The sequence below is a fragment of the Rhea pennata genome, chromosome 1 (genome assembly GCF_028389875.1).
Source record: "Rhea pennata isolate bPtePen1 chromosome 1, bPtePen1.pri, whole genome shotgun sequence".
NCBI classification, from domain to species: Eukaryota; Metazoa; Chordata; class Aves; order Rheiformes; family Rheidae; genus Rhea; species Rhea pennata.
This window is the reverse complement of record NC_084663.1, coordinates 29466443-29493554: the sequence shown is the minus strand read 5'-3', so window position 1 is coordinate 29493554 and position 27112 is coordinate 29466443. Positions and strand designations below refer to the sequence as shown.

The following is a 27112-nucleotide window of genomic DNA, read 5'->3' as shown; positions in this document are numbered from 1 at the left end:
TATTTATAAACAAGAACTTTAACCAAGTTACACTGGTGGTGCTGGCAACATAGATGGTTACATCTACCATAATGTTAATTGCCTTTGCAAAATAAAGGGAAAACTAATAAAGCTGAAGAAATTATTTCTAAGAAAAACTTTAACTGAAGGCCAGACAACAACAATCACAAGACATACATACAAAAAATAATGAACTGCAAATATGTAACTCTGGTAGTGCAAAAATGAAGATGAATGGCTTTTCCTCCCCCCACACACTTATTCAGAGAAAAACACTACTATAAATTTGCACTTTGATTTCCTTTCGAAGACTTACATTTGTAGAACTTAGTGCATTTGGATGTTTCAGCAAGATTGATACTATACATGTAAATGAAACCAAGCCAAAAATTACTGCTGTGGCATAAATTTTAACAAACTTTATAACAAAATTTAGAACATACAGTAGAGACAAACTTTTTTTAAAAAAAGTTTAGACCACAAGTTAATTCAATCCACCCAATTCATTCTTAAGCATGTTGCAGCTCAAGAAAAATAACTTGTGCATAAACGATAGCATATGTAGCATTCTTTGGAAGATGATTTATATTACGCTTTCAAAGTTTGTCCTATCTTCATACAGGGAAGAGTGGCAGGACAACTGCTCGCTGCCGTTGGGTCCTTCTGGTGGGTTCCCTCTAAAAGGTATGTGCATGGGTGAGAGCTGGGGCTAAGCAGTGACCCACGGAAGTGCCTGAGTGCCCGAGACCTGAGAGAGCGCTGCCCTCACCCCGCTCCTCGTCGGGGAATGGCCGTCATGGTAGGATGCTCTGATGCTAGTTGCTGCAGAAGTAGGGAATTAATACTGAATTCCTGAGACTCATCATCCTACACCCTAGTTTTTGTTTGGATTTGAAATGCAAAGGATAGTCTCCGTCAAAAAAAAAAAAAAAAAAAAAAAAAAAAAAAAAAAAAGGCCTCAGTTTGTATGGCTGTAAACACATCTTCTTGTTTAAAATAGCATTTTCATCATGCCTTTGCTGTTTTTTAGAAAAGAACAAAATCTAACTATGAATACTCTATATTAAAACTATTTGAAATTTGGAAAACTAGAATTCTTTAATGAGAAAACAGGAGAAAAACCTGCAAACCCATGATTAGTTTTGCCAATAACCTTTTCCCTACATTTAGCTGACTCTTCATTCAACAAACTGCTAAAGATCACCCAGTCTAGCCTAGAGAAAATCCAATGGTCTGGTAAGATGGAAACTATTTAATAAACAGAGGCAAAAAATCAGCACCATTGGATTTGTTTTGCCCCAACCATGACCATTACTAAATCACAGTATGGACATTCCACATTAGTCTACTCACTGTCCCAGGACACGTCAGGAATCCCACACTTACTGCTCCTGTTGTTGTACACAAAGAAAAATGTACACATGATGTTCATAAAAATGTAGCAGTAGCACATACAGAATAAGATTTACCCATTATAATTAGTGGGAAGTGTGATGGTTGAAAATAAAAATTTTGAAATAAAAAAGAATTAACTTTTTACTGTCAAACGTTTGTCATGACTATTCAGTAATACACTTGCTTTAAAGGAACTTCGTGTTGTAAAAATTGTCTTTTTGCTCTAGTTGAAACAGTCTGTGCTGAAATCATGAATTTTTGCTGAAAGAGCAATCAAAATACTTTTACCAACCAACCAATTGCCTTCATGCAATCTTTCTTCTCTGTTCAAGGTTTGCTGTTCAGAAATGGTTGAAAATGACTTCTACTGAGGAGGGCCTGCTTCTTTTACGGAGCTCAGTAGGTGCTTGTTCAGCCTAACTTTAAGTATACAGTTTCGGTGTATTGAGCTTGAATGAGGAGCTTATGCACCCAGGGAAGGCTCGGGAGGATGACTCAGAACATAAGTGCTCTAAAGTCATTAAATGGAAGCAAGGAATTTGTCTACTTGAACTTTGGCATCTGAAAGTTAGATAGCCACATCTGAACCCAAGACTCCATTTCTGCCTAGCAAAAACAAAACAAAACAAAACTAATGGGCCCAACCACAGGACAATTTACTTCATCCTAAAATAGATCACATGAGTCATCCTCTGGAGATATCCATTGCTCTTTGTTGATGAGAAATGGAGCGCCTCAGGTCACTAGCTCAGATTTAGATGTCTAGCTTTCAGCCATCTAAATTTAAGTAAGATGACTCCTACCTCAGGCTCCTAGATTAAGAACTTTAGTTGGACAACTGATGTTGGATGGTCTGATTACCCTCCACTGTACTTGAGAACAGCTGCCTCTTAGGAATTTGTGACATAGTTGCAGCTAAGGCATTTACTTTGAGGCAGCTCAGTGGAACTGATTTGTGGTAGTACATACAATTTGACCTGTCATTTCCTTATCCCTTTATGGAAGGGAATGAAGAAAGGCAAAAGGTATGTGTGTGGGATTACTTACTAAGAAAAAAATGGGTAATACATAGTAATGAAGAAACTTAGTGGCTGTTCCTTGTAAATCCACTGAAACCACCATTTTGAAGCTGGGTGCAAATTATTCTGGCTTTGTGCAGACCTTTTAATTTAATTTAATTGCACATTTTATTTTCATGAATTATTGACAGCTGTGTTAGCAGATTCTCTAATTTAGTAGTCTAAAAAGTTAAAATGAAATTAGAAAAGTTACTGAAGGCAAAGCATTAAAAAGCTCCTAACATGTTTTCAGGTATTAAAAAAAAAATCAATAAATTACATTGTAGACAAATATCACTAATGCTTAACATTTTAATTAAAATACTGATGAAAACAGGAAAAAAAGCAAACTCTAGATCTTCTAGATTGCACACATGTATGCAAAAAATGCCACAAAGTGTACTGACTTAGCAGTTAGCAGTTTAACTCCTGATTTTTGGTACTTCAGCAAACAGACTAGAAAGCTATGCAGCTTCTCTGATAAAAAGAAAATGTGGGATAGGATTTCCAGAGTCTCTTCCAACATTCTGTAACTGAAAGAATTAAGCTTAGGAATACTCAGGATTCAACTCTGTCCTAAAGGAATAATCTGTTCTTTCATTTAGACTGTTTTGCTTAGTTTAAATAGATAATGAACTCAACATTGTACAAGATCAAGCTCTTGGGTAAAGACTTCAGGTGAATGTAGAAGCAAGGCAACCCGTGTAATTCCTCCTGTTTTTTATTTATGGATCATTTTCTTTGTTAAGTTCCTTCTTCAGGGTAGCTTTTCAAAATACAAACTAACAAAAGTCTGAAAAAGCACTACCCTGACAACTGAGGAAAAAAAAGCTCTCAACACTCTTAATTTCAAATATAAATTAACTACTGGGAATATTTACAAAGAAAAGATCACTGCAAGGTATCTTGCAAAGTAACACGTTTTAAAAATTGCATTTGAAAAACCCTCATCTGGCAGGCAGCAACAGAACATTACAGGGTTGTGAGAAAAGCTCCTTTTACCAGCCAGTTCCCACTGATGGCAGTATAGCATTCAGGCAGAAGAATGAATTAATTTAGAGACAGACTGAAGATGCAAAAGCAAATAAAACTAAACATTCTTGGTAGGTACTTACCTACAATGGCTCTTCATTTTTCTATTACAATTTTGGCTCAAAGCTATTTCATAATACCCTTGACCCCACCATACAATTTCAAGGACATATAAATTGAATTGAATATTAGCTTGCTTCCTTTCCTGTATTTGAACCTTATACTGGATATAAATGACAAATATGCATGCCATAACATTCATAGGAGCTGCTGTCCATCAAACTGGTGATTCTGAAAGGCTGCTTTCTAGGTAACACATATGAACATGCAAACTGTCTCCAAAATGCAGGTCATATCAAATAAGTCTTTTACATATTTAGATACAGTTCAGTAATAAAACTTGACTATTATAGTCCTACCCTCTTCTGTTTAAGATCGCAGTTTCTAACTGTTGCATATTGTAGCTGCTCAAATAGCTGAACAAAGTGAGCATAGCTCCTGATATAACACATTTATTCAAAGAAAATAGTCATATAAAAAGTTGTAAGTTGTTCTGTAAATGAGAAAGTTCCCAGAATTCCCACTTATGTTCCTCTTTGGTTCCTACTTAGGATTTAACAAGTTTGAAACCTTGTCCTGTGTCCAGCACCGTGGGAAGAAACCAACTCATTTTTAATCTTTTCAAGCACCTAAAGCATGCTTTACAGACCCAGAACAGATTGAGACCACAAAACCAGTTTGCCAAATGTACTAATGGGTAGGTAATACGGGGGAAGTATATCATCCAGTGTTTGGCAACATCGCTTCCTGTTGGCAAATGTAAAGTGTAGTCACTCCAGTGTTTTGACACACCGTACACTGCTTTCACTGTACGTCCTTTTTCAGACCAGCTGATATTATTGTCGGGGTTACAGTTGTATTCAACCCACTGCCTGGTGAAGTCACCGAGCTGTGGAGGATCTGCTTCCTCGATGTCTACAACTCGAGCCATTTCTGCTCCTTGCACAGCGACGTACTGGTCATTTACTTTTCTTACTTCTTTAACCCAAGGCTGAGAGTTCTCACAGTCTAAAACGATGATGAGTCGCGAACAGAAAGTGCCATTCTTTTCTCGCCACCACTCCAGAAGCGTGTCAAGTCGTAATGCATCGCCTCCTACCAAAAAAGAAAATATTTAGGATTAACGTGAAGGAACAGAAATCTCTAGGATTCTGATTGCCATTTCCAAGAATCCCTTGCTTTAACAACTTCATTTTAGAGATGACATAAATTTTCAACTGATTTTCCCTGCTAGTAGGTGCTGGAAACCTCCAGAGAGATAAGAAATAATTTCACCTGACTTGCTGTGTCAGTTAAGACCATTAACCCATCCTGGATAAAAAGGAGATAGAAATTTCCTCCTACAGTGAAAGAAATTCAAATCTAATGAAGAAAAATGGAAATAGCTAAACATGGAAAAAAGCCTGAACTAGAGTTTATTCTGTATTCAATTCTTAGTAACTCTAAGGAAAGAGAGGATTTTTGAACCTATGTAACACATGCAAACAGCTCTGAAGCAAAATGAGAAAGGCACCTACTGGCACAAGCACCTCTTTGGCTTGAAAAATTCATCTGACCAGAAATTGAGATTCACTCTATAGCCACAGATGTTTGTCTTCAGAGCCTCAAGAAAATTAAAATTTATACAGATCTACAACTCATAAAAACAGAAGAGTTAACAGGAAATTTTCCACAATATTTGTTTCGTATCAGGTCAGACAATACTTTTAAATAGCAGTTACAAGTTTTAATGTTCCACCTCAACTCATGATCCAGCTATGTCTGAAAAGAACAGATTGTAATTAAACAAGTTGCCCACAGCTGTGATTTCTTCTGCCCCCTAAGTATAAAGTATACTGCAGGATCTAAGTAGCTCTTAAATGCAGACTACTAATTTGATTGCCTAAGGAAAGCATCTTTCATACACGTGTGAAAAACGTCATTTTCTCCAGACTGATTATTAATGTGAAGAACTGATATGTCTAAGTGTTGGCAGGTTGGAGCTATGATACAGATTTCTGCCCCCACCCCCAAAGAAAAACCCAAACAAACAAAAAGACCCTCTAGCTTGAAAGTGTTGACTTTTAAAATAATTTAAGGAGACTTTAGCAACAGAGGTAGAAAAATGTGATTTAATATAACTGCATTTTAATTCCATAACAATTTTATTTGTGGAATATAGCATTTATCAGCGTTTTAAATCTTGCTAGTAGAAACGTATGTTGCACAAGTGACATTCAAGTGGCTGTAAATAAAATAGAATAGCTGCACATTTCAGAACTCAAATTTCTATCTACAAGGTGGACAAGAAAGTGCAGCAAATTAATAATATGGAGTTAAAGCTCTGAGCATACTACCACAATTAAAGTAAAAGCAAAATTACAGGGCTACAAGCATCTCCAAAACAAGTACAGACACGTAAAATTTAGTATCAAAGGAAATCATAAAAAATACAAAACTACATAACAATTTTTCTTGGTGCATTATCCCCTTATCTTGGTACATTATTGCAGTTCATGCCTCTACACCAGGGACTTGTATAGAAGCTAATTTCCCTTCTCTAGGTAAACCTTCCGTGTAAATGAGCTGTAAAAAAATCCCTCTTTTTTTTTCCATTTTAAAGGCTTATAAATAAACTTCATTTTAGCATAACTACGCAGGGGTGCAGGTGATTTAAAATAGTATTAATAGAACTGTCCAAACAAAACCATTTCATTCTTCATACACGCACACACAAATTGAGTAACTTCTAACCCTACTAACCTCAAACACATGGAATAATCAGCCAACACATGATTTAGGCACCAGGCTGTGTAAGAGATCTATGCATCTCTGGCCACCTCAGACTCTTTGGCAGGGTCACAGGCACTTAAGCTGACAGTTTCAGCAACAGAGACAAAGCTTCATTAGCCCAGCTCTTGCCTCTGCATTTTCTTGGAGAACACGACCTCCCAGGTTGCTTGACTGCTCATACTTTATGAATGACTAGTTAAAAGTTTATTTTATACACCACCATGTTACACCCAGCTTCCAACAATAAAGAAACATTATTAGTGAGCTAATAAATACAGTAAGCTCCTTTAAAAGATGTCATTACCATGCAGAGACTGCACAGCTACTGCTGTGCTGTATCCTGGCATAAACCCTCAGTAAGATGCTGCTTTTTTCTTTTATATCTGAATGTTACATTTCATTGTTGGCATCTCTCATAATCCTCTCCAGAGGTCAGAGGATGGTACAGATTACAGGAGCTAATGGCCAAATGTTCCATCTGTCACAAAACACCACTGTCCAATTCACAGGGTACAATTATATAACCTAATATTCTTCAGCTTTTCAGTTTATTATTCCAGTTACATTCAGGAGCAGCGTTATCTGGAGTATCAAGTTACACTGTGTGATTTATCTAACTCTCCCAACAGGAAACTAATCATAAAACAGGATTCATGGCAAGTACCAACTGCTTGTTCCTTTCCTTTATGTGACTGTACATCATCTCCAAGTAGAGGTGAAGATGCACTTGGATGAAGAACTGAAAAGGAACTTTGTGAGAAAGTTGAAAACCACAGCATTTACACATTGTATCTTTTATCATAGTAGTTTTCTTTTCTTTTCTTTTTTTCTTTTCTTTTTTTTTTGGGGGGGGGGGGGGGGGTAATTGTTACCTTGGCCTTAACCTAAAGTGAAGACAGAGTTTAATTTTGTAAATATTCACCTGAACAGTTATGCAGAGACATGAACTTCTCTGTCATGCTCCAGGCTTGCCAGATATAAGCCAGGTCTGGTCCAGAGGCTGTCTAATCACATTTGTGCAGCAACATTTGCCTACATATATCCTGGTAAACTAACCACATCTCTGCTGCAGGCTTCACTGTTAGCCTGCTCCATGCAATGCATGGGCACGCTCAGCAACGGCACGGGGCTGCTCCTGTGAACTGGACCATCCTGTTCTCAGAGAGGTTATTCAGCCATCCTGGCATATGCTTTGTTTCACTGCTTGCGCTAAGCTCAGAGAATGGCTGTGGCTTTTTTTTTTTTATTAGTACAGATGAAGTCTGTGAGAAACAATATGCATTGCTCTTCAGCAGATGCTATAGTTCAGTCATGGAATTGCCCTAAAACAGGTATATAGCCTCCAGATCAAACTGACCTGCATCTGAACAGCTCAGTGTACTGTTCAAGAACACAAGCCCAGAGAGAAACTACTGACAACACCAGAAACTCACAGGCAGAGTGCAAACCATGAAGTGCAATTCTGTCCCAGGAAGAGAGAAAAAGTCGCAAATTATCAATGTACTTACTAAAACATTCATTTTTGTGCACACAGCAACCTCAGAAGCCCAGTTCCATATCAGCAAGAGAATAAGGCTAAATCTACCAAGGATTCAAAAGGTTGAGTAGATTTATCAAAGAAAGATTTTTATACATTTGAGTAGAACCACACATTATAGAAATAAAAGGTGGAACAGGAGTGGGAGAAACAGTGAAGTCTATCCCAATCACACAACACAGCATTAAACCAGCCCTTTACTATAGGGGTCTGCAGTCTTGAAGCTACACTGTACCTACAATAACTCCTGAACTCCAGGATGTCAGAAAACCATAGTTATTTTCACGATACAAGCTTTGCTCTGTGCTTGAAGGCCTGCTTTCCTAGAGTGGATTGTATATCTGCTTCCTGTTTCTTCTATTACCTCCATCTTCCACAAAATACACAGCACATCTTAAAGACACCCATGCAGCCCTTCATAGATAACTTAGTTGACACATTGACACAGAATGCTATACAAATTGCTCAAAGGTAAGTGTGCTCGTGCTCTACCATGTAATGTAAGGAACAAGAAGATATTATAGTTAGTCCTTACAATCAACAAATATTTCTCAAAATACAGGGGAAAGCTGGTTTTAGAACAGGAAGGTATCATCTCCACTTAACTTTTCCAAAAAAAGTATGCTTTTAAGTTAACTTGTTGAATTGTAAGGAGAATAAGAAATCATCTTTTAAATCGACATATAGTTCACACAGTAACAAATCTGATTGCCATACAGAGGAAGGCAAAGGAATGAGCTTCTTCACATCAAGTTAACTGCATACAAAAGGGATCTACTGCATTTGCTCACTGTCTCACTAGTTCTACTGGTATTCAGCCTGCAACACTGCCAAATTTGGTGACTCCTTCCAGCCCCTGAATATCTTAACAGTTGGGCTCTGTATGTTACCCATTCCTCTTTTCCTCCCCTGCCAGCAGCCTGTATGAACCTGTTCTCTGGAGGCCTGTGTTTCTGTGCCATTATGGACAGGTAATAAACGTGACCAAAACTTTGAAATTTCACAATACTGTACAATTTTTATAAGAAAGAATTCACTGACTTGGAAAGTTTATCAGCACCAAAACTATCAATAAAAATGTCCAATAGCAATTACCTGCTAGTGCCCATTCTCCAGTGCCATGTGAGTGACCACTGTAATATAAAATATAGGTATCATGTCTAGGTCCGTCTGCAGTCCGAAGTTCAAGAAAAGATTTGATCTTGGAGTGAAGAGTATCAAAGGATAGGCCACTTGTAGAGTAGTCACAACCATATGTCTCAATCATGTGATAAGCAAAAAATCTTTGGATGGCATTAAGCATGCCTGTAGACCTCAGATTTAACTCTTGTACATGCTCAGGTGGAAGAAGAGTTGGTTGCCCATCAGGACTAAAAAGAAGAAAAACAGTTATTATCATGATTTATTTTTGTGATTTCACGTTTAGTGGACTGATAGTAATGGGTGAACTTTCTGTGGCATGTTTTCTCCACTATGAAGTAGCACTGTGCTAAATTCAAATTCACTTGAAATACATAGTTTATAAACAATTAAAAATACTGTATTTGAGCAAGGGCCAATTATCACCCCCTTCCTTCCTTCACACTTTTAAAATCAAAAGCATGGTCTTTACTCAAGCCTGTGCTGTCCATGCAGCTTTCAATTTGTGTGTACGTCTGTAGACTTAAACTTGCTCTGCCTGCGCTCTAAGCCTGCTGAGTGCAGACAAGCTGTGATGTGAACTCGCTGGGCTTCAGCCATTTCATTAAGTCCCACTGAGAGCACTGCCTTCCGAGAGGCGCTCGTTCACACGCAGCTGGGAAGCAGTACCGGCGGAATGAGAACTGGTCTGCACTAAAGATCATGCACACTAGTTTTCAATGACAGACCAAGAGAAAACCAAGTAAATATTTTACTTAGATATTTTAAATTCACATATTTCAGTTTCAAAATACTCTTTATTCAATATGGTAGTTACTTATGCAAATACAGTAATTCTGACTGTGTGTGCTGTTCAGATGCTGATCTTTCAGCGTAACAAGTAGGTTTCAGATAATGGTATTCACAGCTCAGAAAATAAAAGTGCTAAGAAAATTATGAACTGGATTTAGAACAAACTACATACATATGTGTATACACAGATACACACACTATATATACACAAATACACATACATAAAGAGCCACTAGATTCCCAAATGCATGTCTGTCTATTTTTTTTTCCTGAAGTCTTCATAACTATTCATTAATCATGATGTCCCCTTCAGGATGTATTCTCAGAAAAACATTCATCACTTTTCAATCAATGCCGTAATGCTAATGCTAAGGGGCCTAACAGCTGTATCAAATCCACTTGATTCATGCTTGATTACAGAGATGCACAGATTTTGTGGATGAAAACAGGGAAAGATCTCACTCTACTAATACAAAATATAATTTCTTATATATATTTTTGTGTGTTTTGTCTGCAAGTCAGTATGTAAAGTTTAATCTTTTTTTTTTTTTTTTTTTTTGCTTAGTTAATTAAATTTTGCATCTCCTTAGCTGTTTAGTGCCTTCACAAAGGCTTATGTTCCACTACAACAATTTTATTTAATACATTATCATCAGCATTTATCTAAGCAAGTAAAGATTGGGCCTGTTATTAAAACAATCAAGCTTTGCTACTAAGAAAGTGTAGCTCTGCCAGGCTCTAAACAGTTTCTCCAGAGTGTCTCCTCCACTGAGAAATCAAAGAAAACTGCCACAGTCAGAATAATATAATACAAGGCAAGAGTTAAATTACTGCCAGAGAAATAAAATACAAATATTATCTCTATTGTAATGTAAATTTTTCTAATCCCTAACAAGAATTGACTGTTTTGGGTGGGTTTTTTGTTTTTTAAAGAGAGTGGACAGCTAAGGCCTTTAGTTTCAGAAAGCTTAGAAAATTGTTTTTAGTGTATTTTACGCTACTTGCATACAAAAATCTAAGATGAGCATCTTCAGTTTCTTTTGCCCCTTAAACTTTCTCCTTATCCATTGAATCCATTACATATACAGTAAGCTGAAAAGATTTCATAAATTGGGTAGTTCTATTTTTAAGCCTCTCATTGCAACATGTCACTCCATCCCTCTACTAACTCAGATAACTTTCATAGCTTTTGCATGCCTTTTACAAAAAAAAAAAAAAGGCTCATTTGTACCATTCAAATTATATGGTTAAAATTGCATTTTTCAAGTTTAAAGCTTATAAGAAAACCACATAAATGAGCAAGTAATAATAGCACAGAATCCCCCTAAACATTTTTTCATATGGCAACATTTATATTGGAAAAAAATCTGCTGTATCACAGTACAAATATTCGGTATGCAATCCAATAGCAAATACAACTTCAACGTACTTTAAATGCAGACCCCATCCCAGTTAGTACAGGTCAAAGTTGTTTTGAACAGGGATTGATCTGTTAGTTCTTTAAATCTCCTCCTACAAAATATCTGCATTAAATCAAGTGCACTAATTCTGCTTTGCATAAGATAAGGAAGGACTACGGAAATTGCTTATGCATGTTTGATGCCTAAAGTATTTATTGGCTTTTTAAAAGCAAATCAAATGTATATAATATGGTAGAGTTAGCTACTCAGAACACTATTTTTGAAAGGCAAGGGAAAGGAAAAAGGTTATTCAAAATTAGCCCATTATTTTAATTTGCATTTAATTATTGGAAAATGCAGGCAACAGCACTGCATTACCTCTACTGGGTATCAGTTCACTTACCCTACTGTGAAGTCGAAATACACGGTAACTATACCTGCAAAAGTTGGTGGGAATCACAACCGCATACCCAACACACGTTCCTCCCAGGCAGTTTCCCAGCTCATGGAAAAGGCCGTGAGCCATGGACTCCAGGGGTAAAACAATGAGAAACGCGCTCATGAAGATCCCGTTGGTTGGCTAAAAGGAAAACATACAGGCTTATCTACTGCATGAAGAATCCTTCCTATCTGCTGGCTGTGGTTTTACTAACAATTCTCCGTGTTTGATCAAATATAATTGGGTCCTGAAACATGAAATGCAAGCTACCGTGTTATACCTAATGTGTACCTGTTCTTCCACACCTACTACACAGTGAAGAACTCTGAAAACAAATTAAAGGCCAGTTTGGGAGGGGGGGCACAAGGTAGCTGTTGAAAGCAGGGATCATCACTCTTCTGAATGGAATGAATTTGAAAACATTCTCACTGATACAGGATTTAGCTTTAAAGCCCCAATCATAACTTAGTTTTACCATTGGAGCGGAGCAATCACATTCCACAGAATTACTTACGTACATAAAGTAAGCACATCTGTAAATATCTGCAGGATCAAGCCTTAATCAGTAAAGAACAACTGTGGAAAAAAAAGTTGTGCATGGTCATTTTAAAAATTAAGATGCAACTGCCAGTAGCAATAAAATAGAAATGGAATCCTGAAATGCCAGGTTTCAGGCAGAATGAATTTTATTTTAATATTTTGTGACTGAGTTTAATGAGACATTAATTGCTTTAGGATGGGAGAAACAATATTATAATACATAATTAATCCAGAACTTTAATATACATGGTACTGTTATTAAATATTCATTTCTGTTTCGTAGTAAAGGAAGCAAGCTAGTTTGCTGATGATACCAAGCTGGGAGGGGTGGCTGACACACCTGAGGACTGTGCTGCCATTCAGAGAGACCTGGACAGGCTGGAGAGTTGGGCGGAGAGGAACCTCCTGAGGCTCAACAAGGGCAAGTGCAGGGTCCTGCACCTGGGGAGGAATAACCCTAGGCACCAGGACAAGCTGGGGGCTGACCTGCTGGAGAAGGACCTGGGAGTGCTGGTGGATGACAAGTTGACCATGAGCCAGCAATGTGCCCTTGTGGCCAGGAAGGCCAATGGTCTCCTGGGGTGCATTGGGAAGAGTGTTGCCAGCAGGTGGAGGGAGGTGATCCTGCCCCTCTGCTCAGCCCTGGGGAGGCCTCATCTCGAGTACTGCGTCCAGTTCTGGACTCCCCAGTACAAGAGAGACCTGGAGCTACTGGAGAGAGTCCAGTGTAGGGCTACAAAGATGATCCGAGGGCTGGAGCATCTGCCCTGTGAGGAACGGCTGCGAGAGCTGGGCCTGTTTAGCCTGGGGAAGAGAAGACTGAGGGGGGATCTTATCAATGTGTACAAGTACCTGAAGGGAGAATGTCAGGGGGACAGAGACAAACTCTTTTCAGTTGCCCCGTGTGACAGGACAAGAGGCAATGGGCAGAAACTGAAGCACAGGAAGTTCCACCTGACTGTGAGGGGGAATTTCTTCCCTGTGAGAGTGACGGAGCACTGGACCAGGTTGCCCCGAGAGGTTGTGGAGTCTCCTTCTCTGGAGATCTTCAAGGCCTGCCTGGATGCAACCCTGTGTACCATGCTCTAGGTGACCCTGCTGACAGGGATGTTGGACTAGATGATCTCCAGAGGTCCCTTCCAACTTTACCCATTCTATGATTCTATGATAGCTACAGCTTTTTGTCATCAGAAGATTCTTGCAACCTCTCACTACAACTACATGTTACGCCCTCTTTGAATAACTCTACAATGTCAATGATTTTTTTTTTAATCTGTACATTGCCTTACTGTTTAAAACCCTTGGTAATCTGGTGCGGATTGTCAATTCACCTTAACATAGAGGCAAAGCTATTTATAATTTGGAAAGTAAATCACACTGCAAAATTACACCAAAACCAGTTCTGCTTGGCACATGGCAGCCTATCTCAACTATGTTCAGTTTTTAAACAGAGAAATAGTATTAGATGACTTATTCTGAAAGAACAGCTTTACCCATTTTATATGCTTCCCGCTGTAAGAAGAAATACTGTGTCTGCCAACTGTCCCAGTCTTGAAAAGTGTCCCATTATATTTTCAATAGAAGGACTTCCCCTGTATGTCCTTGAAATGCTGAGAGCAATACTTTTACCGCAAATAAGCAACAGAATCTGTTAACTGAGCAATCTTCACAAATTCCAACATCTGAAACCACTATAAAATTATATCCAGATCCCACTATGCTTTATAAAATGCATTACAAAGAGTTCATTTAGTTTCTAGTTCTGAACAATAAAGTAGAAGAAATGACACTGAGCAGATGGAGAGCTTCTCTGCACACCTTATCAGGAAAAGTCCAATTAATATGGCAACTGCTTTGCTAACATTAAAGCTCACAGAACTGGTTCCGATGTAACAGGTCCATGACAGGTGATAATGCCAGTGTAAAATACTGCAATAAGATCTCACATGGTATAATGTAGTTCGATGCTTTAGGCCTAATAATTTGAATTTACAAGGAATATGGTGTATCTGTTAAGGTACACACACATTATAGGAGAGTCACAGTCCACTTTTAGGTACATCACTTTCTTAGCTATCCCAGCAGATATCTTGCATGGTTCCAGATATATTTCTTTCCTCTTTCCAGTCTGTCTATACTCAGAGGGTGAGGAGTTAGTAGAAGCAGAAGCAACATGTTTAAGACAAGTGCACAGAAGCACACACATACTAGTTCTTGGGTTTTGTGTCAAAGAATAATGATTTTCAGACAAATTTCTTAAAAAGATATACAGTTACCTGAAATCACCAGAAGAAGACAGGAAAGCTCAAAACAATATAACAATTATCAAACTGTTTTGTTGTCAATAAGTAGAAAAATCCTATCATTAAGGATATACACACACACACACACACACACACACACACACACACACACACTTATATATCTTTCTCAAAATACATCAGCAGGAAGCACCCATTTTGGTTATTCAGTTTTCCAAATACTCTCTGAAACCGAAAAAGACTCAGAGTAGCAGAAATAAAAACTTAGAAATTTAAAAACTTAGAAAAATTACTCCTTAGAATACCTAGAACTCAGTATTCATTCTTGAAGCTTGGTAAATGAGAAGTTGACAAAACACTGCAGCTTAATGGCTATATTAGTTCCAAGATTTGGAGACTTCTGCAACTGTAGATGCCAGAAAGAAAAGTTGCTTTAAATTAAGAAAAAAGATGACTTTGATTGTGCAGAAACTGAAGAGCTCATCTTGAAAAGCTTCCTATTCATGATCTAAACCTTGGAAAGACTGAAGACATGTCTTCATTATTTTTATATTATAATAATTTCCAATACTGGAAAGTATTATAACACATTTTCAGAACTATAAAATTCAGCTTTCCCATCACATATACACGTTTCTTGAATCTAACTGTAATAAACTGCTCTTAATATTGCAATAGTCTTTTGATCATAGTGAACATATCCCAAAATAGCAAAGTAAATGTATTAAGTATTTTGTTGAAACACTTGCCCATAAAACCTACAGCAATCAGAATATCATTAAGACACTATCACATTAGAACAACAACAACAAAAAAAAAAAAAAACCCTAAACCATTCTTTTTAGCATTTCCAATACTTTTTTTTGGAAATTTAGTATTTAATATAAGAAAATAACATAGGAACAGTTTATTCCATTTTGCCGCTCTCTGAATAGTTTTTTAGTTGAACATAGTCATAACTACAAGTTAATTCTCTTATCACAAGCCTTAAAATGGCACAGTAGAGTTACTTTTTTCAGAGACACCTGAGTAACATTTATCTCCCTAACATTTATCTAGATTTACCCACCTAAATATTTTAAGGATTTGGGCCTAAAATACTTTGGAAACTAGGTCCCTTTTCCAAACCACATTAAGGATTAGGGAATGCTTTGAAAATGTATCTTAACTAATAAGTTGTTAAAGCAACTGTTACGTTTTCCAAAAATGTTCACTAGTATTAATTACAGTGCTGGTTTTAGCAGGAGCAACTCGCAAGGTACAGATGGACACACATACAGTTCTCCAGCCCAATATTCTGTCTTCTAAGGATTTTCAGAAGTGGCCAAACAGACGCTGAGGAAAGATTCTGACTCTCTGTACTTAAAATGTAATTTTAATAAAACTAGCGAATTGATGTTAAACAAAACAAACAAACAAACATTAATAACTAGCAAAATTGGCAGTGATTTGGAAAGCAAGCAAAGAGATGCTGGCATTTACTGTCAACATTTTTTGAATAGTTCTGATTTAGAAGAAATATTTCACTAACAAATACTGATTGATTAATGATGTTTAAAACAACTCTATAATGAGATAATACAAAATATTTTAATTCAGCACTGCAAATATAATGACCGGTGACATTTTACTATGTCTAAACTGTAAGAATTTGAAAAAGCACAAAATAGTAACTAATTAAGCTAGTAACTCCTGTAAATCTTAAGACAGGTCTCTCTCTAAGATAACAGCTAATATGCCAGGTGGAGACTGTCAGTACTTTAGTAAATCCAAAAGATTTGATGACTGCTTCTTAATGGAACAGATGGCAATGCATGCATAGGTGGAGCTAGGAAGAGTTTATGTTCTTTCATCTGTTCAACCCATTTTTCATTCTGTTTTTGACTGCACTGGCAGTCTCAGCCTGCAGCACGTCTCTGTACTCTCAGTGCCTCCTGATTCCAGGCACCTTGCTCAGAAAGCAAACACAGAAGACAGGGTCCATCTCTGCAATACTCCTCAACACAGGAGTAGCCATCTTCTCCCTTCATCTTTGTTTGTTTGTTTTGCCTTTGTCTGTCTTCTTCTAAATGAATGTTTAGGTAATACCTCCTGCGTCCTCTTTTCAAGGCGGAAAAGGTAAAAAATGATTGCTTTGGGCTACTAAAATGACAGACAATAAAAGATGAGTGAGATCTATTAGCAGTATTGCCTTTCCACATTCTTTAGTTTTTCAGGCAATACTTTATTGTTAAATGTAATTTTGTTAACAGAAGAATTTACAGGTATTTTATATCTAAGGTTGATTATTCATGGAGAGGACAACTCCAATCCCAAGGAAAAAAAGCACTGCTGAAAGTGAAATGATTGTGGAAAAGTATTTAATAATAGAGCATAAGTAACACGTGACAGATGAAAAGTATGAGGAGGAAGAAAAGAATTAAAAAGCATTCATTTAAATTGAAATTCAGTTACAAAGACATTTAGAAAAGCCCTTCTAATTAAAATAGAAATATATTTATAAACAGATGTGAACTAAGATTAGTAACTGACCAACACAACTTACGAAGACTTACGAAAATGTATTTGGGTATTTATAAGGAACAATTCTGCCTTGCGTTCCATTATTCATGTTGAATTATATTTCCTTATTTTTATAGTATATCTATATACACATATTTTTATATAAAACATACAATACATATACACACACACACACACTATACACACACACACACACAAACAATTCTGCTTAGCTTATCTGCAGTTTAACTCCACAAAACTAATAAAAGAGGAGACACTCCATGAAGGAATAAGTTAAGGAGAAAAAAGGTAATGTGATGACTAATCTAGCAAATGTGAGCATCTAGCATCTCATTCCAAAAGAAAACAAGAAATACACATTACAAGGGAAAAAGAAGGAGGTAAAATTAGGAAAGTTGCAATGTAGATCAACTACCAGTTGAAACATCCTTATAAATAAATAATGAAAGAATACGCTCCGGAGAACAATAAATAACTCTATTCTGACTACTAGAACATCACTGAGAAAATCTAAAAAGTTTTGCAGAAAGTAGTCTTCACATTCACTAGCAGACCGATTTTTCTTTGTTATGTTGCCAATCTCTGACTTCTGCTCTAATCACAGCCCTTCCATCAGCCTTTGTGAATCTGACAGAGCAAAAATGGAAATGGTTGCAAATTAAAAAATGCACTAAATTTAATTTTGAGTTTTGAATACAAAAATTTAAATTCTGAAATAATGAGACTTTGACAGCAAAGTTTAACACAGAAATCACCTTCTTTAAAGTAACAATATATTTTTTCTTTTATCACGAAGTAACAGTGGTGCTGAGTTCCCAGCATTTTGCAAAGCACGTGAGGAGAAGGAACATTTATTTGCTTTTGAATTTCCGTCTGACATACATCCAAAACAGACAGAAGGAATGTAACCAATCATTCCCTACTACATTATGGTAATGGAGAACGCCCTGAGCTTAATCAGGTTACCAAAAATACCCATCTAATATGGACTCTACTTTCATACACTCTTTTTTTAGGCAAAAGAGGTACACATTGGTAGCTAGGAATCTGCTCGTCCTGCCAAGGTTAAGACAACTTTCCAGAGATGGCTTCTCATCATTTTATTAGTCTCTGATAGAAAGAATGCCTTTGCGTGATTTCTGCTGGCTCGAGTCCCAAGCAGGAGCTTGACTACAGAAGCCACATGGGCAATCGCTGGAATGAACATGTGCACTGGACTTAAAGAGTCTACTGATCTCACTAAAATCACTCACACAAACGTGAAGGCAGGTGCCGAATATTTTCTAGGGATTTTGTGAGAAAAATGTCACCAAGTTTCTAATGACAAGTCAAGGTCTCTTTCCTTTTTAGCTAAAGCAGGGATTATTCTCAGCACAGACCATGCCACAGCTGAAACATATCCCACTGAAAAGCCATTACTCAATTTTTAAAGGCAACCACCAAGCACATATGATGTTTCCCAAGCACTCCAACATCTACCCACTGGTTGCTCAAGGGCTTCCTGGGCCAGACATGGTTTCTATAGAGTAAATAACTCCCAGTAATTTGTTTCCATGAACTTGTCCAGTTCTCTCTTGAGCCCCTCAGCATCCACAGCACCCTGTGACATATATTACCAGCATTAACTAGACACTGTATGAAGAACTATTGCCATTTGTTTGTCTCAAACCTGCTTCCTGTCAACTTGATTCCTCCTAGTTTTTGAATTGGATCTGATCATTTATTTCTTACTGTTTACCTTTTCTCACATCACATGGAATATTTTATACGTTCATCATATTCCCCGAATTGCCTTTTCCAGACTGAAGGGCCCTAGCTTAGTTATTCCTTACATGGAAACTGTTTCATGTCTACATGCTGCCCTTCTCTGAACCTTCTCCTGCTGTCTTATCTGTAAGATGGGAATTAAGAATTGTGCAATTATTCAAAATACTGAAACTATGGATTGATACAGTGACAAAATGCTGTATTTAGTCTTTCCTAATAATTCCCAATATTTAATTTGCCTTTTTTTCTTAAAAATCACTAATAACATCAAGTTGATGTTTTCACAGAAAGGCACACAGCATAGCCCTAAGATCATTTTCTACTACATACTGATGTCACTAGCTTTTTTGCGCAGCAAGGATTTCTAAGAAAAACCTCAGACAAACAACAGTTCCACTAAGTGTATAGTAATAATACTGCTTTTCTGAAATGAAATGCAGACTGTAGTGTCTGACAGTTTGATTTCTCTCTTTAACTGTTAAAATATGTTACAAATATATAAATTATCATAATGAAAATACTTATTCACTGCAGAAATTTGTTTGCTGCATTACTGTTGAGCTTACTTAAAACCCCTGTAAACAGTAGAGTAAAAAAATCCAGCACAGAATTCTAAAGTATTGTCTTAAAGTCCAGAATTAGCCCTATAAAGAAGCAAAATGACTATGTCCCTTATTTTAGAAAAAAACAAATGACATGCAATGGTGTAAATTGTGTGCTTATATACCATTGCTTTTTTATTTACAATTATTTTGAAAACTGGTACTATCTGAAAAACTACAGAAAAGGAAACAGCATCTTACAATCACTACACTATATAGTAAATCCATTTACAAAATTGTGTTCTAGTCACATTTGACAAAATATTTTCTGGCAGGAGATGAAATAGGCAACAGAGTGATTTGCAAGGCAAACATCATACTTCAGAGGTAGAAATGGTTCCAGCTGGAGACAAATGCATTCATAATTTTAAACTAATTCATTAGTTGCTTTATTATAAACAAATGATAAAAAAGTGTAGTTAAAAGAAATGTAACTATAATTTTCTACTAAAACCATAAATGAATATAACAAAAAATGGACTTCCTGAGGAGGAAAAGTAGTTTGTTTGATGACTTTCATTTTTGCCACTGCAATTATTCCTTTTCCCACTGAATAAATTCATGATGTGTCAAAGAGAGATGATGAACGGCTTATCTTATTTACACAACAAGACGCTAGAAATTGAAATTAACCAACAGCAAGTATTAGGATTTCAAGTGAGCTGCCTACTTGTTTCTTGTAAACTCTGTCCAGTGCCAGTGCAACAGCACTTCTTCAGAATTAGAGATGCCTGAAAATAATCAAACATATAACAGTTGCAATGATTTTTAGGCATATGGCAGAGACAAAAGAAAATTACAAAGATACAAAGAATTACCGAGTAAAAAGGAAAAAGTAACAAGATGCGTATGAATCCACCTTGTTTAGGCACCTAAACTGCACTAATGAAGCAGTCCTGCTCAAGAAAGTGCCTGTGTACTGTCTACACAAATCAGTGAGGAGGGGCTGGTTCCTCCGAGGAGTACACCAGGAGGTTCTGCCCAAGCCAGGCGTTTAACCCCAGCAGACAGACTCTTGCTCCGTGCACCAGCAAAGGCGCCTGCCTCTCTCCAGGGACCATCTGGGCAATTCACATGCTGGCTTTGTTCTGACTGCTTTGCTAGGTATAAGCAGGTGGAGTGTTTCTGAACAGTGTAATATTAATTAATGCTTTTCAGGATGTTAAAGGAGTAGGGCAAAACAGAAAAAAATAGCAAGACTAGAGATGGTAAGAGATTTGCATTTACAAAAAAAGTAGCCACCCATCTTATAACAATGATTTGCATTTTGTTTGATAAAATCACATAAATCTCAGAAATATGGAAGTTACCAATATTAATATGCTGATTTTATAGCTTAACTATTTCTGTCCCCCAAACTACTTTCTCATTTCTTTCAGTGTATTAGCACCTTCTCTTTTCTGTAAATACATTTGGGGGAATTTTCTTTTCTACTTTTTTTTTCAGTTCACCTTCTTCCTTTTGTCCGCTCTGCAAGTCTAGAAGCTATAGCAATGCATGCTGACATTTTTTTCAAAGCATGAGTACAAACTACCTAGCCTTCCTGCCAGGCTTATGTTAGCCTTGAATGCTCCTAAGGCAGAAAACAAACAAAAACCCCAAATAATCCCCCCTCTCACCCAAAACCCAACCCCTAAACCTTACTGCTCTCAATAGCTGTCAATTTCCTTCTCCAAGTTCTGTAACACATTTCATCCACGAGGCTATTTAAATTGAGAAAATCTGCAAGAATTGGCAGCAAATGGTTTACCACTGTAGAGGCATTTCTGTAAATCTGGATCTGCTAGATTTCTTTTCTTTTCTTTTTTTAGTGACTTTGTAGTTTTTGATCAATTTTGTAAAAAATAAAACCAAAGTCTCTTCCACCCTGCTGCAACATTGTCAATGCACTTTTAGTCTGGGGCCTGAACAAGTATTTTGAGGGAAATGTGTATTTTCTGCTAAAGAAAGGACATAGGCCTTCATTCAGAAATGGAAAGAAAATTCAAAGATAAGCAGACCAGATGGTTTTAAGAACTTGTCTTTCAGAGAATATATCATGTGATGCATAAATAGATTTGAAAGCAAGGCATCAAGAACATTACAGGAACATCGAGAATATTATAGCAACAGTTTTCCAGTTTATCAGCTCTCTCTGACTTAACATTAACAGTTAAATACAAAGAGAAGTTCTCGGAAAACGTATTCTTAAAAACATGAGTTTGCCTTGACTCCATCACAACAGTCCATAAGAAATGTCCTCAATATAGCGTGCATTATGACGATGCAACACCATGATTTAGTTTGAAAAAAAAAATAATGGTGCAATTAATTCAAAAAGGAAAATAATTTCATAAATTGATAACTTAAATTTGTAACTTAAAATAATTTGCATGCTTCTTTTGCACTGAAAGCATAAACTGTTCTTGTTCTGACCACATAAGGAAGCTGGTAAGTTCCAGTTGCCTTACTAGGCCACAGTCAAGAAAGAACAAAGTGTTAAACTATGTTTTTTGAAGCCAAAGGTTCCAATATAAACTTTGAAGTACTGAGCCACAGTACACTGTCAAATATCATAAGAATTTTGAAAAGCCAACAATTCTCAGGAACATTTTCAAGAGGGATATCAAGATAAAGAGATTATTATTTACCTGCCAACATACTGCCCCCAAAACAGCAGTTGCAACAAGGCTGAAAAATACCAGTTGCTCTGAAATCAAGCAGAAGTGACGCATTCCTTTAGATGCCATAACTCTATCGAGGCTATTGTTTTCTGCTCTGTGAGTATAATATACTTTGTGACAGTCGTTTAATTTTGTGTGAAATCCCCAGAGAGTTATAAAAAAAATAATATGACAGATAATCCAAAAAATTCCAAAAATAGAAAAACCAGGTATCACAAAATACCAGAGATCCAAGTCACCTAGTTTAAAGGCTGCAAGAATGAAAAAGATAAGTTCAATGACTCCAACTGAGATGACAGAAAGCCTTCTGCAAATTTTACCACGGTACAAGTAGGGCTTCCACCGTTCAGTAACTGAAAGTCCACTGAAGTAAACATCGAGAAGAGGATCTGAAATTAGGCAACTGAAGAAACACGCCAAGGCAAATGGGTTTGTGGGAATTTTTAGTGAAGGAAAAAACAACAAGGATGCAATGGCTCCAAAAATTGCCAAATTTGGAATTGCCAAAAAAGACTTCATACGCAAGTCAATAATCAACACGGCCAAAGCCATGACCAGCAAAATAATACTCATAGATTTTTCCACCAGCATAGTTGTGCTGGCAATTGCAAATCCAACCAGTTCCAAAAATTCAACTGTTGTCAGCAGAGTCGGTCGATGATGGATACAGCCACAAATCCTCTCAACCAAAGCACATAATATCCTTAAAACAATGGCGGAAAGGAGTAAATACTTAGTAGCTTCTTCTTTCACATCATTTTTGAAGGCAGAATTATTAAGAAAACAGAGAAGGCCAAGCAAAAAACCAAACCAAAGATTGGAGAGACTCAAACTTGCTGCTTCCATTGAAAAATAGTAGTAGAGTATGCTGGCAATTCCAAGAACAAAAAGCCCCAGGATAAATATTACCAAAATCAGTGCATCTGCAGTTTTCTCCCATCTGACATAAAGGCCCATGCAGATGGCAACTAATAAGTTGATTCTGGCAAGATAGCCAAGATATCTGACAGATGAATGCATGTTCACTTCTCTGTTCGCTTCTTCTAACCTTGTCATTGCTGCATAGAGACAGTGACTAACACAGTAACGCAGTGACCTACACATGTAAACTGCAGTTAGGGGTTTCTACCCACTTGACTGAAAGTAGATATCTCGGTTTCATCCAACAAACACAATACAATAGTGAGTTTCTGTAATATCATTTCAACAACAATGGTCCAGAATCACTGAGGTCCTAGAAGAAGAATTAGAAGAAGTGTTAGTGGCAGATTATTCCTTCTAATCTTACACAACATAGCGATCCTTTTTTCCTAAATAGTTTAACACTTAAATCTAAAAAACATATAGAATAAAGATTAAATAAGCATTTTCTTAAAGGTCAGGCAAACTGGAGACCATTATTAAAAATATTATAAAATGATTTGCTCATAAATCTTATTTCATAGTTTGAATAAGAAGAAAATGTAACCAAAGATGGCCAAAGCAGTTTCTCCATGAAAAACATTTATTTATTTATCTATAAGAATTGAAAACATTACTATGATTTCTACCACCTTCTAAAATACTTAAACATTGTTTCAAAGCATTGTTTAACCTCACTGTTAAATTCCTTGCATTCTTACTTTACATTAAAACTTTTCAGTATGCTTTGCAAGATTTCTTTTCAGTAGTCAAATAGCTACAAAGTTTAGAAAAAGAACTTTATGACGAGTAAACTGATCAGAACTTCATGAGCTTAAAACCCACAAAAAATCATGAAAAAGGAAATTACCATTACCTCCATTTCTCAGAATGGGAATGGACACACAGAATATCAACTGATTTGGCCATCATCACATTCAGAGACAAAATCTAGACCTTAAGGTAAAATTAAAGCCTTTGTATTACATGTTCACCCTCCAAGCCACTATTTTTCACTAAAACAAAGTCATCAGGATAAACATTTATAACATAAGATCCTCCTAACCAGACCCAGTTAACTGACATGGTTATTTTTTGTAATATAACACAGGAACAGACAATAATATTTTCAGAAGGAATTTTGAAAGAAAAGGTGGATACCGAGGTCTCACTGGAGACCGTTATTATTTTATTGGATAAGTATCTTCCTGCTCTGAACTGCATCTTGAAATGTGAGAACTGCTGTAACCCTATTAATATTTAATCTTACCGAGCTTACGCTTAACCAGTATTATTAATTGCTACAATTAGAGTTAAAAAGTTAACGAGAAAATTCTATTTCCATTAAAATCTACATTTCACTGTATTTACTGATAGTCATCTTCTTAAAGCTGTTGGAGGCACAGTACAAAGCTCTCTAGTTAAAGGCACACAAAGTTTGTATTTTGAAGTCAAATCCCCACTCTGCATGCAAAACGTGTTAAAGTACCACCTTCATAACAATTATTCAGAGAACACACTTTTTTAGAACCTCACTCCACGTCCAGAGAACCACATGTATTTCTCATTTTTACTACTTTTGTGCCTTGAAACTCTAAACCAGGAATCACTGAACAAATAATACAAAACCTATACTCCCAAAGAAAATAAGATGGGAAATAATAGGTAGATCAAAAGAAAATAATGAAAGAATAAAATCAATATCATTACCCTTCCACCTCAAATTTTCTTAAGAAGTTTCACAAATTAAAAGAGGCCCAAAATCACGCTTCCAAATCCCCTTAGTTAAAACTTACTGAACTCCTCTGTAGTATTTACATTTTAAAACATAAATTATACATAAAATTTTTAACAAAACATTTATCTAAAGAGTATGATTATTCAGGGTATGGGCAGAGTCCCCAGCAAGTAAGATGCACATGAGGCCTCTAGCTTTTTGAAGTAATTACCTGCTCACCTGTCTTTCTAAAGAAGTAACAGCATAACAGAGTAGCCAATGTGTCAAGAACATTTAAAAGCTACATTATGGCTCACTGCTTTCATTTATAGTGTGGGGGGAAGCATTATGGTACACTAAATTGGAACTCAAAACTTAGAACTTATTCTTGATTTTTAAATTTTAGTTCTTAAACCAATGAAGGAAAAAAAAAAGTGAAGGATTGATTTCCTTATAAACTTTCGCTACTCTGAAGACTGACATCCAGTGAGAAACCATCTTAAGTAACTGGTCCAGTGACAAACTGCAATCTCATTAATTTTCTACTTCGTATAGAGAGCACAACCAAAAGTTAGCTATCATATTCCAGGTGACCATGCATCAATGATTTACAGTATTATAGAGCTGTCCACACTCTTCTCAATTTTTCTTTTAATACAATTAACAAACACTTTTGAGACAGCTTGAGCTATTTAACTCCTACATCTTTACCGTGCTTCCCCACAAAGTTACCACTAACTAAAAACAAATATACAGCAATGATTTCACTTTTCTTTCTAATCCAAAGTACTGACGCCTGATGCCTCAGTACTGCTACGCTGAACTACATCTGCCGTACTGGCCGGTAACCCCAATTACTGAGCCTTTTTGGAATTCCTCCAAGTTAAGGGACTAACACTAATGTTTATTTAGACAAAAGCCTCACTGAAATCACCAGACTGGCTCATATGCAAAAAGTGAAGCTTCCCTCTAGTGCCTGGCTTGAAGTTTTGACAGTATTACTCAGATTTTTGGTAGGCTCACTATGCTAGCAAACTCCCCTGCCTGGAAGCAGTCGCTCTGACAGAAAACGACTCTGACTGCTTCACCTTGGGTCAAGCAGAGTTTTGTTACGGCAGATCATGAGAAATCCTCCTCCAGCTGACATCCCACGTGTCCACGCAAGGGCCTGTGCGTTTATAGCGGCAAAAGAGAAAGTCTACTCAAGGGCTAAAAATATGCAAAATGACAACTCGGACTAAAAATTCAGTTTCCTCTTCCTGATTTTCTATTGAACTGGCAAAAAGATGCATTAGTAAGCCACGCTAATAACTGCTAATGTATTTCTGTATCTAAAACACATGACTACTTTTTTGGTAAAATAGGAAAATGTTGCATTTTCACAATTAATATACCACACAAATATTACCAAATTTGTGCAATGCACTAATACAGAAAATTTAAATGAGAACTTTCAATATCTGATTTATTCTTTGGAATGTGCAATTTGTTGCTTGTTTCTGTTCAGGCTCTGAACAAAGACTACTCGTTTCTTTTTTCTTTCTTAAATCGATGTCCTTAACATTTCAGGCTGCAATGCCTGAGTTACGTATCTAACCAGACCGCGTTTAAATCCAAAATAAAGAGAACGCGTGCGTTTATTTTTAAATACTCATCAAGTTTGCAAATATTCATAGTTTTAAGCAAAACCTGTACTGGAGCCTAAATACAGATTTTGAAGCTAAAGCACGCTAAAACTTTTCTCTATGCAAAACCAGTGACGTTCCCAAAGCAGCCTTGGCCGCCGCCTGGGAAAGCCGGGGAGGGGGGGAGCGGGGAGCCCCCCGGGGGCGCCGCAGGCCGCGCGGCCCCGCGCAGCGCCGCTCACACGCCGGGGCCGGAAGAGCCGCCCGGGGTAAGCGCGGCGCGTCCCCCGCCCGGGGCCCTCCGGCCGCTGCCCGCAACGGGCCGCCCCGCAGCCGGCGGGGGACGGCCCGGCCCCGCCGCCGCCCCGGCCCCAGCCCCGGCTCAGACTCACCCTCAACAGGCGCCGCGGAAACTTCCCAACCCCCCTCGCAGCGCCGCCGCCGCCATGTTGAGGCTGAAGCCGTCCCGGCTACGGGCAGCGCGAGGGCTCAAACAGCGCCGCGGCCTCGGGGCCGCGCCGGGGCTGCTCGGCGGCCGCCGGGCCGGCTCCGCCGCGGTGGGAGGGCGCCCGCGGGCGGGCTGCGGGGGCTAGGCCGCGAGGTGGCCGCTGCTGCCACGGGCGGAGGCGCTGCTCCTTAGTGGAGTGCACGCGTGTGTGCACACGTGTGTGTAAATATATATATATATATATATATATATATATATATATATATATACACACACACACACACACACACACGAGCACACTTTTTTCCTAAACTTTTTTTTGTATCTTCAGTGTATCTTCAGAGGAGTTTCCGCTTTTGGAGGTTTTAGGCTGGCTCCTGCCACGCTCAAGCGGTGCAGGCGTCGGGGTCGGCAGGGAAGCGCTGCGGGGGCCCCGGCTGC

The 27112-nt window shown here is 37.6% G+C and overlaps 1 protein-coding gene across 1 annotated transcript; it reads right to left on the bottom strand.

Annotated features, from left to right (window-relative positions):
- Positions 1-2762: 2762 nt before the first annotated feature.
- On the bottom strand, positions 2763-26691 carry TMEM168 (transmembrane protein 168). Its single transcript, XM_062567000.1, has 5 exons — positions 26616-26691; positions 21949-23215; positions 11624-11766; positions 8950-9224; positions 2763-4640 (listed from the first exon to the last, which is right to left on the bottom strand). The coding sequence occupies exons 2-5, from the start codon at positions 23083-23085 to the stop codon at positions 4093-4095; spliced, it is 2103 nt and encodes a 700-aa protein (XP_062422984.1). The 5' UTR covers positions 23086-23215; positions 26616-26691; the 3' UTR covers positions 2763-4092.
- Between the last annotated feature and the right edge of the window lie 421 nt (positions 26692-27112).

What these genes read in the sequence shown, in the direction of transcription:
- TMEM168 (XM_062567000.1), bottom strand. Translation starts at nt 23,085, where the DNA reads ATGTGTAGGTCACTGCGTTACTGTGTTAGTCACTGTCTCTATGCAGCA. An exon ending in TGGGGGCAGTATGTTGGCAG is followed by an intron (nt 11,767 to 21,948) that starts GTAAATAATAAT and finishes TTTTCCTTTTAG; the next exon opens with CCAACCAACGGGATCTTCAT. An exon ending in ATTCCCACCAACTTTTGCAG is followed by an intron (nt 9,225 to 11,623) that starts GTATAGTTACCG and finishes TCTTCTTTTTAG; the next exon opens with TCCTGATGGGCAACCAACTC.